We start from the raw sequence: 17,603 nt of genomic DNA on the forward strand, positions 1-17,603 counted from the left end.
TAAGGAAGCTGGCTGGGCAGCCATTGCTATCTATAACAATCAATTCTCCATAGCATCTATGAACTCTGGTTATGCAAGAACACCCCAAGATGTAGAAGTGAGAGGGATCCCACAAGGTATCTTGGGGCTTTATTGTTGGGATGCGAAACTATAGAGATTTGGACGGACTCAGTGGAAATAGTACGATGGCTTACGGAACCAGAGGACAACCCTTGGCCATGGGAGCTTTTCGCCATCCTGTTTGATTTGCAATCCATTTTAAAAGACTTGAATTATATGGATTAAGAAGATGGACAGATCAGTCATTAGCTTTCAATGCTAGAAATACGAAGTTGCATAGCTGTACTACAGACAATGTTGTTAATTTTCTGTTTCCTTAGTTTAATGCATGTTTTTTTTTCACCCCAAAAATAAAAAACAGAAAAAAAGAAAGAAAGAAAGAAAGAAAAGAAATAGCCATGGAACTTCTGAATTTACAAGCAGCCTAAGAACATACATAAATGTTGAAACTATGCATGTTTTGGAGGAATTTTAATTCATTATGCCACTACGAAAAGGAAGGCTTTACATGAGTAGATCACTTGGTTCATAGTTCAGTGGGGAGAATGATCACTAGCTTTAGCATTTTGGGTCCTTACCAAATCTCATCAGAACATGAGTTGCAAGCATTGAACCCCTGCGGACTGTTTCCACAAATCGACCAAGTAACGGCAGCTTCACTGTGTCTCTGTTCCATAGTGGTTTCTTGTCCCACCTGTACACATTTCAGGTTAAATAAAGTTAACCACTGCTCATCTCAGGAAATGTGCTAAAAATCAAGATTGTTGCTAATGACTTTCTCAATTTCTCATTAGTAGTATTTCCTGAATCCTTAGGGGGCATGTAATGAACAAGAACATCAAGTTAATGGACCCCATATTGGATATTTGGCCTCTAATCTTGTTTACTTTCACATGGTACACATCTAGAGTCCCACACATGATTCCATATATCGATCAAGTAATAAATTGGATGACCTTCACAAGTTTACCAAACTTCGGGTAAATATAATCAGGGCAGAAGGTTCTTTCATAGTTGTGGAGAGAACCTTCTTCTCTTCAGTCACTTTTTTTTTTTTTCATGTGGCATGATGAATGGAGCCCAAATTGTATGCACAAGTAGACCCATAAGACCCTTCTAGACATGTCAAGTTTCAGCCTAAACAGAGTTTGCCAAATCATGAGGCACTAATCAAGATTACAACATTTGTGCCTTTACCACAGGCCAAGAATCTGGAAGAGCTCCCTTCCCAAAAGTGGTGCCCTTACAGGTATATTCAGAACTCTAACATCTTTCCTTGGCACCTGTAAAGAATAGCTGGATGATTTCCAAACTCAAAAGGCAGTGATCTTTCCGCTTTTATTCAATGGCTTTAATTTCGTATCTACTTTCAATGTAAGATGAGCCTAGCAAGAATCTACCAAGACTCCCTTATCTATCAGCAGTAAGGAAATAATTACAACATTTTCATGAAAATAATATTCTAAAGCTCCGCTAGAGATTTCTCAACCAGCGTTGTGGAAATAATCAGACATCTAATGGAAATGGGGCTTGCAAAACTAAATTTCAGAATTTCTCAAGGACCAGAAATCTTCTTCTAAATAAGTGTGTAAATAACAGCCAGAAGCTGAGTATAGATGGGCAGATGGGAAGAGCTTCTGCATTTTGAGTAACAGACTGACTAGCAAATTCCAGGTTGGTGACTTTTTTTTTGTTGATTTGGAGACATTTTGTGGCATAAAGCTTAATACTTACCTTTTTGTATTGACGTAAGCATGAGGACTTCATACATGAGAAAGCTTAAAGGTACCAAAGGGATTTAAGGAGAATATCAATTGATGATCATAGGATCCATGCCTATATATTTTGGTGAAGAAACAACTTGGATGATGATATTGGGATTACTAACATGTGTATTGAATGTGAAAGGTTTAATCAAATCCCTACTACAAAGACATCAAAGAAGAATACATGTTGAAGAGCATACACGCATCGTGGAACAAAAGAAGAATGGTTGTCTCATACAATACCTAGAGAGCTTTCAAGTCATGATGAAGAACTTAGCCTCGGAGTATCATGAATAAGAAGACACCATTAGCATAGGTTTTTGTGTTTATTGCATATCTTTGTAACCTATGTGTATTGTCTCTCATGAAATGGTAAAGCTCTTCTAAAAGTCATTAAGGACCTTAACTGGAAAACCCCTTTACTTAGATGGCTTAGAAATCTGGGTTAAATCTGTTTGATAGCAAAATTGTTGTCTATGATCGCTTGCTTCTCCATGCAGACGTCTGCTGACAAGGAGATGGTTGAATATAAATTAAAAATCTCTCCTTTATCAGTGGTTGTTCGGTGATAGAAGAAGACGTCCACTAGACCAGGCAGACGTACACATATCCATACAAATGCCCCAGTAGTGTTTGAATGCGCTTTAACTCTGGTCTTTGAATCAGGAGTTGTTCACTTAATTAAGCAGACATTCGCGCTTTAATGAGACGTCCAACAAATCCAGTGGACGAGAAAACAGTAAGCTTAACTCTCAGACATATCTTTAGTTCCTTAGCCTGTCAGACGTTGAAGACGTCCTGCAAGGTTGACAAGACGTTCGTACAACCGTACGGACGCCTACATGGCTTGAATCTCAACGATAAAAAATTTGACCATTAGAGCATTAACGGCTAGATTTTTTACCGTTGGAGTTCAACAGAAGTCCGCTACCTATCAACGACATCTGCTCCGTGTTTTGGCTTTCAGTTGAGTTATTCTCTGACCAACACCTGAAGCCTATATAAATGGGAATTCTCAGACTTCCTAAATAACATTGAATAACATTACATACACTGTGGTCTTGTGCTTTAACTAAGTTATCTTTCACCCTGGACTTGATTGTTAAGTGAGAGATGTTGAGCTTTTAACTTGTTATCTACTTTTCCTAGAAGGTTTATCATTTATTCTCTCACTTGACAAAATGTTGTAAGTTCCCTGTGAGGAGTTGTCCCACAATCACAAAGGTAACATTGTAGGGTTTTGGTGAGAGCCTAGGAAAACACCTATTGGGTTTGTAGTATGCTGTGGAAAACCTACACTATAAGGATTTAATTGCTATCTGGAAAAGCAATTGAGATAGTGGAAATCCAAGAGCTCAAGGAGCCTTGGTAATGGACATAGGGGGTTGCCCAAACCATTCTAAACCAATTGTGTGTTATCTCTTGCTTTATCTATTTCCTCCCTAAATATCTTGATCCTTCAAAAACCCCTTTCCTTCCGCGTCTTATTTTGTGCAAAGTTGTTGAACCTTGCATTTTATTCTTCGATATATTTTTATATCCCAATTCACCCCTGTAACAGAATTGAATATGCAAACCAAAGAACCGAAGAAGAGAAGATGGGAGTAACAGGGGAACTGCTTAGGGCAGAAATCGATACCTGCAGTTCACCCAAAACCCTTTATTTATAGTGCAGAAGAGTTACAAAGAAAGGATTCCTAATCCTACTAGGAATCAGAACTAAATTGCAACTTGGGAACAAAGCTAAGACTAACTAGGACTGACTCTAATTACAGTAGAATACCTAATATTAGGATATTCCTATTGTAATCGAGTTACATATTTAACAACCCCCTCTTGCTCGATCCTAACATCAATAAATTAGAAAATTGGAATCTGAATGGTTGCAGCCTGTCACCTATGAAGATCCAGGGCATTCAAGATCAACATTTTACTTTCTTTAAGTCTGTCAAAGGAGCATCGGGAGGGAGTATAACCAGTAGGCAGAGCCAACAAAGGATTGAGAAAAAGTTTTGAATGAGGATGGTAACTGCTGGAGAAAGCCGTAGGAGACCATATGCTAAATGCCTCTTCAATTACTGTATTCTTTCTGTTATTAACCCAAGTCTCTGAATTCTAGTGTCACACCAGCAATTTCCAGTTTCTACACTACATATGGGTTGAGCCCACCCAGATGAGGCCATTGAGACTGATCACTCCCAATTTCTTATTGCTTGTTTTTGTTACACAAAAGTGTCAACAACTTAGTGAAACCATTAATATTTTGCAAACTTTCCCACAAAAGTTGCCCGATTTCCTGCACAACAATGCTAAATGTTTATAGGCATCAAAAATCGTACATGTATGATCTAACAATGAGCTTCTTGATAGAAAAGGAAAAAGATAATAAACAGATTTCACTACTTTTTAGAAGATTCCAAACCAAAAGCAGACAGGATACAGGAGCAGCAGTCAGTACATACCGATCTTCATGGCGGACAACCTTTCCCTCATCAATGCGCAGCTTGATCAATGATATCATGTTTATGTCCTTCCCCAAGAACTTATAATGTTGCTTGTTGTCAATTAGTACCTAAATCCAATTTAGACAGGTCCAAAGGTGTAAATGAAAAAACATTGCAGGAGAAAAAGAGGGTTTGGGAGATTATTGAGATATTGTGGTTATTGGAGGAGAGTTCTAAGTTCTAACCTCTCCTTTCCCAGGGCTGACTGCATTTTCTTGTATGCTGTATTCCACAATTTTGGATTCACTAAAGACCTGGAATGTTTAGAAGAGAAATATCGTCAGTCACTAGTATAAGAATCCAATTGAATCATATTCTAGTCGGTATTCCACGATTTTGGATTCAATTCCCATATAAGACATAACTATTATTTGATTATTACTGGGGAAACTACGAGCGAGATCACCACTCCACAAGTACCAGTGGGAGCCAAACAGCATTGGGACCATGCGACATTAACACAACCATTCGTTCAAGTCTCTTCCCTGTCTCCCAAATGAGAGATACTAGTGTCTGATACGTCTATAGGGTGACCACAAAATGTAAAGTCATAAGCAATCCAATCTCAACAGACAATCTTTAGAAGAAATGCCCCGGGATAATTTGAACAAGACAATTCTTGACTGGAATTTTGGGTTTCCAACCCCCCCCCCCTCAGCTGGCAGCTTCAAAATAAATTGCATGTACAGTCATGAATATTATAGTTCTGAATTCAGAAATGTGTTATGGCTTGAAACTGATCATTTGGACTCTCCTTGCTTCAGTGATCAGATACAAATTTAAACAAAATACAAAATGCGTTAGGAAACAAACCATATGCGTAAGTTCCAACCATCAGGCTGGATGGGTCTATAAAAGGCAAGAAATAGAAGGATTTTTTACTGGAAAGTCAAAGCCTCCAAAGAACGATCAGGTGGGTATTGATCATAAAAATATTTGAATAAGTCATTTCCAATGCCTTCGGGAGAACCTTCACTCTTTACTTTGGCAGTGGCTTATTTTTTTCCCATGCAGCTTCCTTTTACCAACAAAATACTACACAGTATATTTGTACATAAATAACTGAAACTGTTTTTTTCAAAGGGGGGAAAAAAAGGGTCCCAGAAGAATAGGTTTTTGAAGATACTACAGCCTCTTCTTTCATTCATGAAGGGAGAACTTAGCTCAGCTGTGCAATTCTAACAGCATATAGACGTCATCATTGAGTTATTAAATCACATTTCATGCATTCAATTAAGTAGTTTCAGAAGAATAAATGCCTGAAGAGCTTAAAACAATGAGCTTCATACAACCTTGGAAAGTGAGTAAAATGCTGATTTTATTTGCTTCACTCTGCAATCAACAACCAGAATTTACAGGTGGTAAAAATAAAATATCAAGGGAAAAGCCAGCATCTATATATTATAAACAAGATAGAATAAATCGTTACCTGGAAATGGTACTGCATGTCAAGCTAGCTAGATAGATAAGCGAGGACATAATGGCCTAGCTGACATGCAGTCACATGCCTGTGGCATAGTGGCATGGCCCTCTAAGCCACAGGCCAATCTACTGTTATATAAATCCACTCCAGAGAACTTTTTGCTTGATCATCAAAATAGTGAAATACAGTAAATGGCTTTGATATACCAAATCAGTTTTTATTTTTTATTTCATTTACATATTGTGGTTAGTATCAATCAAATGTGTATCTTCTGCACTAAGTTGGTTTCCACCATATACATAACTAGGTATCCAAAATTTTACATTTCCTAAACTACTTGCGCATACCCATGAGCACACATAAGCGGGTCTTCAAAAGTTGCATTTGGAGCATAAATTTCAAAGTCATGAGGTGTTGCAGAAGAACCATATCTGAAACAATGAGCAACAAGTTTGTTATAATAACTGGGAACAGAATCAGGGATTGACAATCAATAAACTTCAAAGTTTGTGATAAATTTAAAAAATCCTTCCAGTCAAAAACAGTGATCTATGAGACCTTGGTGTCTAAAAGGAAGGGATGGTAGGTTGCAGCCCTAAGATTAAATTCAAGCAGCCTTTCGTGCTGCCTAAAGAGCATTTTTTTTATCAAGACGAAGCAGGTACATTGAAGGAAACATGGGGTAGTCAATACTTAGGGTTCTTGAAGAAGATAGGAATGCTGGTTAGTGCAATGTAATGGGTAAAAGCAAAATTAAAGAGACTCACAGGTTGAGGATGTGAGGAACTACATCATTAGAAAGCCGCTTCAACTGTTTCTGGTCAGTTGCTTCCTTCCCTTGCTGTTCTCTGCCTTCATTCATCTCCTTGTCTTTGGAGAAAAGCCTATAGGACTACAAAATAAAAGAAAAATGTAAAAAGATTTGATTTGATACTGTAAGCAAGAAGAAAGACAAAATCTGAAGAAGAAGAATACAAGATTGTTTGAGAGGAATGAAAATGCAAGATAGATCATTAATTTCAGAACTCAAATATGCATTTGATTATTTTGAGGTTTTTCAGAAGAAGCAAGAAATTTAAAAAATTTCCAGATCAAATCAGAGTAATAATGGTATGCTCACAATAATTGCATCTGATAAGGAACTTAATAAGCAAACTGGATTTGCTTTGTATCTTAATAGTGCCCTGATGGGATTTCTAAGCACCTTTTTTTCAAATTTGTTGGGACATTGTTGGTCTTGTTTGCAGATTTGGCGTTGTTTGCAGGCAATAAAAAACTTTCTTGAGGTAAGTGTAATCATGAGGGGTTTCTATGCTTGGATTTCTTAATCCCAATTTGCAGAGGAAACTCTTTTCTTAATCCCAAACATTATGGCAAAAGAATCGGTGGATTTTCCAAAGGTAAAGTTCTCTCGTCCAATATTAGCCTAGCATCTCTAAGTGGCTAATATTTTGCCAAGATATCGCATGGTAGTACTTGAATCTCAAATTTGATGTTTAGAAAGCTTATGATTCACTTGAGTAGGATTTTTTTCCTTATACTCTTCGAAATTTGGATGTACGATTTTTAAGGCAAAGTAACCCACTTTTGCCTCTTTTATTTATTATTACCACGAAAATCTCTCAAGAGAGCTATTTCTAATTTTGGCAAAGGAACTCAATCCTTATGGCTTATACATAGTAGATGATTTGCAGATGATTCGTAGATGTTAGAAAGATTAAAAATCTTAAAAGAATTTTTCTAACAGTACCAAAAATACTCTATTCAGATAGAAAATCCACCCCAAAAAGAGTAAGCTATTTATGAGGAAATTCATAATTTCTCGATTTCTGGATTTTATCTTCAAGGGTGTGTAAAAAACGATCATATCTTCGCTCTTGTGGATAAATTCAAAGCTAAAATTATCAAGTTGGAAAGTTAAATTGATCTTGATGGATTGCAGAATTCTCTTGGTTAATTTGGTTTTTTTTCCAATATTTCAATCCATAATCTTGCAGAGGGCGGACCTTGGTGCAACGATAATATTGTTTTATTATTGCGATCAAGTAGTCACATATTTGAGTCTAAAAACAGTCTCTACGTGACTGATATAAATTATTGGAGTGAGAATATTTGGTGTGTTCATGGCCTGCAATACTGCGGAATGGGTATTGAGTCTACTGACACATTTATGGCAATCGGAAATCACAGATCCTGTTCGGTAAAATATCTATAATTTTGAAAAAAATGAAACCCCCCCCCCCACTAATCTCCGATATGGATCAAATGAGTGAGCATCCCACATGTACTGGGTTCACCCAAACGAGCTGGATGAGAATTTTAACACATTTTCCGATGTAACGGAAAGAAGGGTTGGAGTGAAATTAAGATGGATCTAAGTATAATGCTCACATTGCTGCTACCTTTCAACTAGCAAAAATCTTGTAATCTAAATTGAAGCTCAAAGCACCAACAGTGTAGTTCTTGACCTAGTTCTTATAACTCACATGAATAGAAGACTCTTAAAATCCAACAAAAAAATAATAAAAATTCTATGCTACATGTACTCCGGAATGGGCACAAACACAACTCTCGCAAAGAAGATATCACAAAAAATTTCTTGCAACTCTCCCCTTCCCCACTCTGCAAAACCTTTCCGCCCTCCACATTACCCTCGTGAGTTGGAAAAGGTCCATCTCTGAAACAAAGAGTAAAGCGCTGGGATTGTGAGGAAGAAAAATGAAAAAAAATAATAAAAAATTTGACATTGTACATATGAAAATTACATATGCACCCCTCAAATCAAATAAAATTTTTTGGTTGGCGATAAGCAAAATCTGGTTACAAACAGACACATAACTAAAAACAAGCAAACAACAAAAACTACTACTACTAGCAATGCAATCCTGGGTTTCGAAACTCTTCAATTAGATTGCAATAGACCTAAAGTGACAAATAACTCAAGAACCAGCAGTCCCGGTTTCCCAATTATTAAGAATAGTTTAGGACCCTTTCAGAAGAGAAAAATAGGAATGGGGATAAATCAGTAAATAAAAATTATTAAGAGAAAGGACTAATCTGAACTTTTAGTGAAGCGTAGAAATAAATCAGAGACACCAGCAACAAATAAGGGCTTTTTTTTCCGACAAATATCATAATTTCTGTCCTTGATGTAAATAACAAGAATTGATCTTCTTCTTCCTTGCGTGAAAACAAGAGCCAACGGTAAACCTTCCTTACCCTGAAATGTGGCTCCGCAGTATAGCAAGGGACAGTTCAAGTTGCAGATTGGTAACTCTTAACTGAGAAGGGTTTAAGAGTTGAGGCCTTAGGAATTGTCCTAAAGGAGTACTCTTCAAGAAACAGTGAGGGGTCCAAACCCGAAGCATCATCAATAATTTTTTGCCCATTCCCCATTAACCACCTTTCAACTTCCCTGACACTAGGCCATATGGAAGATGCCTTATAACCCCTCTTTAAAGACCCATTCTCCTCGACAAACGTGACCCCAAAGATGCAACTCATAATCGAATAATCATGCTTGAGTTGCCACACCAACTTACAAGTAAAACCTTATTCACATCCCGAAGCCTTTGGATGCCAAAAACCCCCCTTCCAACTATGGTCTGCACACCATATGAGTCCATATCCCACATCACCAGCATTACTTTGCCATCTTCCACATCATCCAACCAGATGAAACACCCACTGAATTCCCCCTTTGTTTAATCAATAGGGAGCAGAGAGGCCATTTCAAAGGGGGAAGAGCAAGAGAGGGAGGTTTTGCCCATATTCTCTCGCTCATCACAGAATCATTTCCTATAGAAGAAAATTCACATACGGCAGAAAACAGCTCAAAATCATGTAAGGCATTTGGTTCGCTAATTTTACGGGAAGTCTCTTTGTAGATGCGTAAATCTGATTTATTTTAAATGTTTGGTTGCTAATTGAGTTGAACCGATTCAGAATCATTTGAACTTAATAGAATTATGGTTTCTACTAAAAAGTAATCCGATCTAGAATTCAGCTTAATATGTGTTTTCCATATAGAATTACGTAATTCCAATCATATAAACACCCTGACTCCAAATAGAGTCATCATTATTGAGCTTTTTCATCCGATTTTCGGTTTTTTTTTTTTCAGTGTTAGAAGAGCTCAAACTTTTTAGTGCTTCTTAATCTTCAAGGAGAAGAAGTGTGAAACACAACAATATAGAAAAGGGTTTCAGCTTCTGGGTGCAGATTTCTGGAATTTTTGCATTTGTTGAACAAAGTTACAACCCGTCACAGCTGCAGATGCAACAACAGATGGGTATTAGTGGCACAGGAGATGGTAGCACCGGTGGCTTTGAACCCACAAGGCTCTCTCGGTTCCAGTCAGCTCCGGTGATTTGATTCAACTCTGTACTTCAAGATGAAAGACCTTCCACAGACCCAATGTCTCTCTAAACCTCCTGTAAGTAGTTCAACGACACCAATTTCAGAAACTATAAAAATTACAGTTCTACCGAGGCTGACCCCAACTTGTTCACCGGCAGAACTTCTTGCTCAGTTGAATTCACCAGCAAGTGTTGGGTGCGATGAATTCATGTCAAGCTTTATGGGTAGAAGTCGAGTTGCCTCTGTTGCCTGATATTCCAACTAGTAAGCGCACCAAGGAACGAAATTCTGAACCAGAAGCAGCTAATTTGGCTCAAGTGGTAACAATTTGGGCTAGATTTTGATGAATCTAGCTCTCCTTATATAAGAAAATTCGGATTTGAAAACAAAATTTTACATCCGAATAGTAAAGGTAGGCGCGAAGCAATGGCACTGTTCATGAATTGTTTTGTGTCGGGTACTGTTCATGATGCTTAAATAATGCATTGCTGATGTAGGTTGTGACGTAAGCAAAAGTCAATCGGATCTGTTGTTGAGTTCATCCGAATCCATTTGAAAGTCTGAGGCTGTGAGTGGCGGTACAGTTGCTTCTTCAGCTGCGGCCAGAGCTTCAAGTTCGGAAAGAGCCTCCTCGACTTCATAGAGAAGGTCAACCGGAACATCCAACAAAGTAAGTCTCTGTAGGTTAAGGACCAAGTCCTGAGATGCAGCTGCAATTTCATCAAGGATTTCATAGTCCATGGGAAATTGGGTGACGAAAATACGTCTGCCGTAAGCTACAATATACCGAAAAGCAGGTAGACCATGCTGTGCGGTAAGAGTAAGGGCTTCTTTGTGTAGAGCCATAAGAGATTGCTTAAAGAGCTGGTTTGCATGGATGAAGTGATTGGCGATGGTAGCAGCTTCATCTTCATCAGTGATGACCGAAGGTTCCTGGAATGTGTAGCAGGAGGTCGGTCGGAGGTGCCAGATTTGGTACGGCTGGAAGAAGTGTTCTCTCTGTCGCCATCCCAACGTACTGGTAATGGTGAATTCAAGTCCATCGGACAATCGCCAATTGGATGTGGCGTGAGCAACCATGGTGCGAATCATCTTGGGTAGTTGATCAAGGACCTGTGTACAGTCGCTTTGGAAAACTAATTGTCCGACGAGTCCCCATTCAACAGCAGCAATACTCCAAGGTTCATGTTCGGGGTAGAAGATAAGTCGATGATGTTGGTGATGTGTACGAAAAATGCTTTTAGGATACTCAAGCATAAAATTTTTGTAAAGAAAATATTGTTCATCATCACATTGACGTTGTATCAATGGGAAGATCTCTCGGGGGAGGATATCTCGTGTTTTTTCATATAAACATATTTTCCTAATTTTATGAAAAAGGGGATCTTGTAGATTAGTATCTATAAAATCGAATATTAGGAGAAAACTGTGTACCTTCTCAGGAGAAACAATATCGTCCCAATCAATTTGTTTAATTGAGTCGACGACAATATTTTGCAAATCCAGGTGTTTTTGATAAAAAAAAGGCCTAGAGATTTAGAAAACTGTGTAAGAAATGTTCGGAAGGGTTTCTTCTACTCGGACAAGTGTGCATGCCAAATTTTATTGATAGATTCATACCATTTGGTAGGTACTCCATCATGTTTGTGAAAATCAATCGCTTGTGTAATTGACTGAGAGAAAGAAGATGGGCTGTGAACAAGCAATTGTTGTACCACCTGTGAATAGCTCAGGGGGGTAGCATTCCATAAGTAATATGGATCCTGACTGTCCTGTTCTTGACTATTTCCTGGGTAGAAATAGGGACTGTAAGGTTGAAAGGCAGATAGAGTGAATTTTGCTATGGTGGCAGGAATTCTAACATACGCAGGCCTTTGGGTAGGACTGTATGCTCCAAAAGCAGACCTGGGGGTAGGAACTACAGCTGCTGACTGGGAGTCTCGGATGAGTATTACACTAGGACGAGGGGGAAAGGGAAGTATTCCTTGAGAGGAAGTCTTCTTCTTTTTACCTTCATAAGGCATTTTACCTTTACCTTTGTCCGGAGGGCGACGAGGATTCATCTCTGCTAAGATAGTCAGCCAAAAAATTGATAGTTCCTTTGATATGAACAATTTCAAAGTTATATTGGTTAATTATGTTGTACCAATTAATCCTTTGAGAATTTTCTTTTCGTTTTTTAGATTTTAAACAATCTCTTACAACCTAGTTGTCAGTGCGTATAAGAAATTTCTCAGGAATAAGGTAAATCTTAAATCATTGTAAGGCATTAACAATCGCAAGAATTTCCTTTTCATAAATAAGATAATTAATTTGAGGGGGAGTAAACTTTTCGGAATAGTATCCGCACACTTGCTCCTCGGAGGGATTTTTGAGAGGGCGTGCTTTAAGGAGACATCCCCAGTGTTCATTACTTGCATTTGTTTCTAAGATAAGTAAATCACCGGCAACGGGGAAGTAGACTGTTGGACAACATTGTTGTATCTCATCTTTAATAGATTAAACAATTTTTGAGTCTTGGGGGGTCCAAGTAAACTCAACGTCTTTTTTTAATTTTAATAAAAGTTCCTTTTCCTTGGTAGAAAGATCTTTTATGTAAGTTCGTCCATAATTAAAAATTCCAAGAAATTGCTGTAAGTGTTTCTTATCAACAAGTTTGGTAGGAAAATCACGAATTTTAATTAAAATATGGTCTTGGAGTTGGAGACCATGCTCAGAAAGAATCAAACTGAGGAATTCAATCCTAGTTTGTTCTAAATCAATTTTATTAGGGGATAGAATTATTCCATGTTGTAGGAACAAGTCTGCAATAATTTGAAGATGGTTTTGATGTTCTTCTCGTGATTTAGAGAAGACGAGAATATCATCAATGTAGGCAACGCAGAAAGGGAGATTACCAAAAATGGAATCTATCCATCGTTGGAAAATCTATGGGGCCATGCATAGTCCGAAGGGCATAACGGTCCATTGAAATTGCCTATTAAAAGGAATACTGAAAGCCGTAAGTGGCTTAGATTCTTCAGTAAGTTTCATTTGCCAAAAACCAAATTTACAGTCAAATTTACTCTAAATAACTGCCTCTTTAGCATGATGGATTAAGACATCCTTTCGTGGGATAAAGTAACCATCAAAAATAAGATTTTGGTTTAACCTTTTGTAGTTAATTACCATTCGAGCTTTTCCACCCTTAATTTCGGCATGGTTGGGTACTATAAATGCCAGACAGGTGTGAGGACTAGTTGAGGGTTCAATTAATCCGTACTTTAGCAATTTAGGAATTTGTTTGTCAGACTCCTCAATATCAGGCTTAAAATAAAGAATTGATTTTACCCGGATAATCTTTAGTGGATGATCCAATTTAATAGAGCAAAACCGAGGGCTTTTGTCCCAAAGTAATAGTGGGTTGTCACAGAAGTTGGGTTTTAGCTTATCATAAATCCAATGTTTTTGGTCTATGATAGCAACTGTGATAGGTTCTTGGGTGAATCCTTTATCACAAACATAAGAGTGAGAAGAAAGCAATTTTAGATCTACTATACCCGTGGGATGTATCCGAAAGACACGAGGTAAGATGGTAATAGGCATGTAATTAAAAAGAAAATTAGTGCCTAGAATAAAATCACCATGCATATTAGGAAAACAGGTAATTTTGGAAATAATAAATTCTTTTTCACCAAGTGTAATAGGAACATTTAGAGATTTGTACTCTAAGGTGACGGAAGGTCCAGAAACACCGCTGACAAAAATGGGTTAGTCCATCTTTGTCCAGAAGTGAGAAGGTAATGCATTATGCTTGCAAATGCATCCGGTAGCACCGGTATCCATAAGGATATCAAGGATATAAGACTTATATCCTGGAAAGATAAATTTTCTTTTAACATAAGTATAATTTTTAGGACTTTGGGAAGTCGAGAAAATTAAATCTGAACCATCAGTAAAGCAGTGTTTGAAAATGGTAAAGACACCATATTCGTCATCCTGCTGTTCATCCTGCTGCTGTATTACTTTTGTATAATCGAGCGGGCAAATAGTAAGGGAACGGTGCTTGCTTAGCAGCCGGTTTGACAGGTGGTAAAGGTTGTTTGCCTTTACGAAAAGAAAAGGGAGTGGAAGTGGCGGCTATTGAAGCTGTTAAAGGAGTAGAAGAAGGGGGGCCTGAAATAGAATTTCTCCTTTTAATGTAAAGATTGTTCCCGGAAGACTGTAATTCAAAGGTTGGATTTTGTTCTAACCTCAGTCTCTGTGGGGTATCAAGGATATCATTAATTAACCATTCTTTGGGTAATTTGATATCCCGCCAATTAATAATTCGAGGTTGAATCTCGGATTCAAAGGGTCTAGGTTCAAACAACTCCACGAATTTTTTATCGGGAGGAGGAAGAAGCTTAGTTGAGGTGACATTTGTCAACTCATGCAAGCAAGTCCAGCGAACTACCAGATTATGACAATCTGCTTTCATTCCGGTCCATCTGGTCTTAATTTTTAAAACCGCAGAATTGCAAAGATTCAGGTCATGAATGGAGACAAAGAAGTTTGGTTTTAATTTAAACCAAACCGAACCATGAACCATGTTCGACTCGATTCCAGCAATTAGAGCATTGAGTGGCTCTTTGAGGAATCTTTTGTCAAAGATTGCCACCACAATAGGTGTGTCAATTCCTTGATGAAACAGGGCCGTGATCTCAAACTGTATAAGCCCAATATGAATATATCTTAGTTTGGGATGTTTTTTAATTAACCGCTTGATTTGGTCAGAGTTAAAAAGATTGATTTCAAGGCTGGCATCGTTCGTTGATTGTGCCGTGGTGTTTCTACTATCTTGATCAAAGAAACGATTGCTCCAGAGGTTTAGCTTTGATAGCTTGTAAACCTCATTATGGTTAATCTCCTTTACTTTGTTAAAGAGATTTAAATCGAAAGAGACGTCTTCTCTAACAAAATCGTTAAGAGAGACAGAAGCAGTTTCGGCCTCAGAAATTTTGGTAATTTCAATGGCAATGGTAGAGGTAGACTCGTTGGTCATAAAGGCAAAGTCTTCAGTGTCAGAGTCTATATCAGACTCAGAAACGAGTTCATACAAGAGATCAGTTGGGTCTGTAACCTCATAAAAGAGCAACACTTCATATTCAAATTCATCCAGAAATTTAATCATTTTCCTGGCATTTTTATTTTTATTTGGACATTCATTGGCAAAATGCCCTTTCTTATTACACAAGTAACAGGTACAATTGGTCTTGTTCTTTTTAGTGTAAGGAGGTTTTTTCTTACTTATAAAACGTTTGTTAGTAGACGATCTTTCTTTTTTGGAAAATCCCTTTGGGGTAAAGGGTTTCCAATTGTAACGGCGCTTATTTTTGGGCCGTTGATGATATTTATGCTTAACCTTCTTCTAGTAACTTGGTTTTGTGTCAAATTCAAATTCATTTTTAAGCATGTCTTTACAAAGACCAGGGGAGATCTTATGTCTGACTGCCTTGGCTGCACGAGCTTTAAGGCAATGATCAAGGATATGTTGGAAAACAAAGTTTATCCAATTCCCTAATGTATACTTTTGGCAGTATTGATAAATTCAGGATAAGTAGTATAACACCGTTCATCCCTAAGTTATGGTTTTTGTTCATTGTTATGGATTTTTGAGTGGATTGTAGAGAGAGAGCAACGTGACTAGTTAAAATCACAGAATTGATAATCAAGGTAACCAAACAATTTTTCAGCAAGATTCAAGTCACAGAATCAGGATAACCAAAGAGTGAATTCGGACCGGTTACCACTGGAGTAGTCTCGATTAGGCAAAAATACCACTCCAGAGAACTTATCCACCAAGCAAAAAATTTTCGCCACTCCAGCACAGAGATCTGACAGTCTTTAAACTGGTATTCCAGTTCACACCAGCGTTTTAGTAAATCAGCATCGGGATTTGTATCGATACCGATACAATACCAATCCGTATCGACCCATATCTGTCCAGATCAGACAACTTTCCCCTTAAATTTCAATAAGAAATGGTTTTATTTACATTTTTATCCTTGCTCAGTACCAATGGATCAGTATTGGGTCGGCCAATTTGTATCAGTATCGGTGGTATCCGTCTCCACCAACGATACCGATTCCTCAAACCATGATCCACAGAACATTAAAACTGTTATCTTCTAAAAAGATTAATAAAAATATCACAAAGTTATAAGCTTTAAGCAATTAGATTTAAAGAAAATACTATATTATTCACAATTAGAAAGAAAGTGAATAGTAAAGAATTCCACATTTGAGATCTGCCAAGCAAAGAATGTAATGGTTAGGTTATAATATAGAGAGCCATATATTAATCTTCTTGCTTGCATGCTGCTTATCAAATTTTCACTCATTTCTCTTCTAACAAAATTTGATTTTTTAAATCCAATTTTACATGCTTTTTTAAGATAACAAGAACATCAAACTCAATGATTTATGAGATTTCTGAAACTCATAATATCTCATGTGCCACAACAAAATGAAGAAACAGGGCTAGCAACATATTGAGAGGTATAACAAATCGCTGCACCTTATGTAGAACTCTTCAGTGACTATGAATTTGGAGTTTGGATTCAGCATACAAAAGAGAGAGAGATCGTATGAGTGAATGAGAGTTTACCAACGAAGTTATTGATAAAGATGGATAGAACAGAATGCATCCATCGGTCATTCAAAAGAAAAAGAATCTAGGGAGAAACATAAACGAGTTCTGAATGAAACCAAAAAAAAATCAAAGAAAAACAATACCAAATGTAAAGTACCGCAATAATAATCTGTTTCTATTGTAGATAACCAAAATTAGAAGAAAAAATTCCAAAATTTTATAGATACTAATCAATAACAAGCAGAAGAATTAAACCTCCTAAGCAGTAAGAACGACGGCTCCTCCGGATTCCTTGATCTTCTTCTCTGCAATCTTGGACACGATCTTCGCCTTAACGACGATGGGCTGTGACGGAGGCAATACCCCCTTTCCCAAGACCTTAAAGTAACCGTACTGAGTAACGTCGATCAAAGGTGCGTTCTCCGGCGATGCCTTGTCCTTCACCTCTTGTGGAATCAACGACCAGAGCTTGTCGATGTTGACGATGGGACAGTAGAACTTGTTGCGCAGCTTGTGAAAGTAACGCATACCAACCTTACCAAAGTAACCTGGATGGTATTTGTCGAACAAGATCCTGTGGTGATGCATACCACCAGCATTACCCCGACCACCTGGATGTTTCCTGTGTTTGCCTATTCGTCCATGGCCGGCAGAAACATGGCCCCTCTTCTTCCTATTTTTCTTGAATCTCGTCGCCATTTCCCTTGCTTCGCTCTTCCGCTCTCTCTTCCTCCTCCTTCCGTCGAGCAATGTCAAATGACGCGGCGAGATTAGGGTTTCTAGGGTTTCACAGAATATATTAACGAATGCTAGTTAGGGCTTGGGGTTTTTTCTTTTCTCCCTTTTTTATCCTTTATCTTTATCCTTTTCTCTGTTTT

General features: G+C 37.8%; 2 protein-coding genes across 2 annotated transcripts; both read right to left on the bottom strand.

Annotated features, from left to right (window-relative positions):
• Positions 1-611: 611 nt before the first annotated feature.
• LOC122645705 lies at positions 612-6,615 on the bottom strand. The gene is made up of 6 exons (XM_043839043.1): positions 6,521-6,615; positions 6,101-6,184; positions 5,623-5,662; positions 4,516-4,584; positions 4,289-4,398; positions 612-754 (listed from the first exon to the last, which is right to left on the bottom strand). The coding sequence occupies exons 1-6, from the start codon at positions 6,613-6,615 to the stop codon at positions 619-621; spliced, it is 534 nt and encodes a 177-aa protein (XP_043694978.1). The 3' UTR covers positions 612-618.
• Positions 3,285-17,515, bottom strand: LOC122645712 (60S ribosomal protein L27a-3-like). The gene is made up of 2 exons (XM_043839053.1): positions 16,953-17,515; positions 3,285-3,295 (listed from the first exon to the last, which is right to left on the bottom strand). The coding sequence occupies exon 1, from the start codon at positions 17,422-17,424 to the stop codon at positions 16,984-16,986; it is 441 nt and encodes a 146-aa protein (XP_043694988.1). The 5' UTR covers positions 17,425-17,515; the 3' UTR covers positions 3,285-3,295; positions 16,953-16,983.
• Positions 17,516-17,603: the final 88 nt, after the last annotated feature.

This window comes from Telopea speciosissima, chromosome 1 (genome assembly GCF_018873765.1).
Source record: "Telopea speciosissima isolate NSW1024214 ecotype Mountain lineage chromosome 1, Tspe_v1, whole genome shotgun sequence".
NCBI classification, from domain to species: Eukaryota; Viridiplantae; Streptophyta; class Magnoliopsida; order Proteales; family Proteaceae; genus Telopea; species Telopea speciosissima.

Bases quoted from the DNA above. Each gene is read 5' to 3' on its own strand.
- LOC122645705 (XM_043839043.1), bottom strand. From the start codon at position 6,615: ATGAATGAAGGCAGAGAACAGCAAGGGAAGGAAGCAACTGACCAGAAA. The intron at 6,185-6,520 runs GTGAGTCTCTTT...TCATTGTTTCAG, and splicing joins GTTCCTCACATCCTCAACCT to ATATGGTTCTTCTGCAACAC. The intron at 5,663-6,100 runs GTATGCGCAAGT...TGTTGATTGCAG, and splicing joins CCGCTTATGTGTGCTCATGG to AGTGAAGCAAATAAAATCAG.
- LOC122645712 (XM_043839053.1), bottom strand. From the start codon at position 17,424: ATGGCGACGAGATTCAAGAAAAATAGGAAGAAGAGGGGCCATGTTTCT.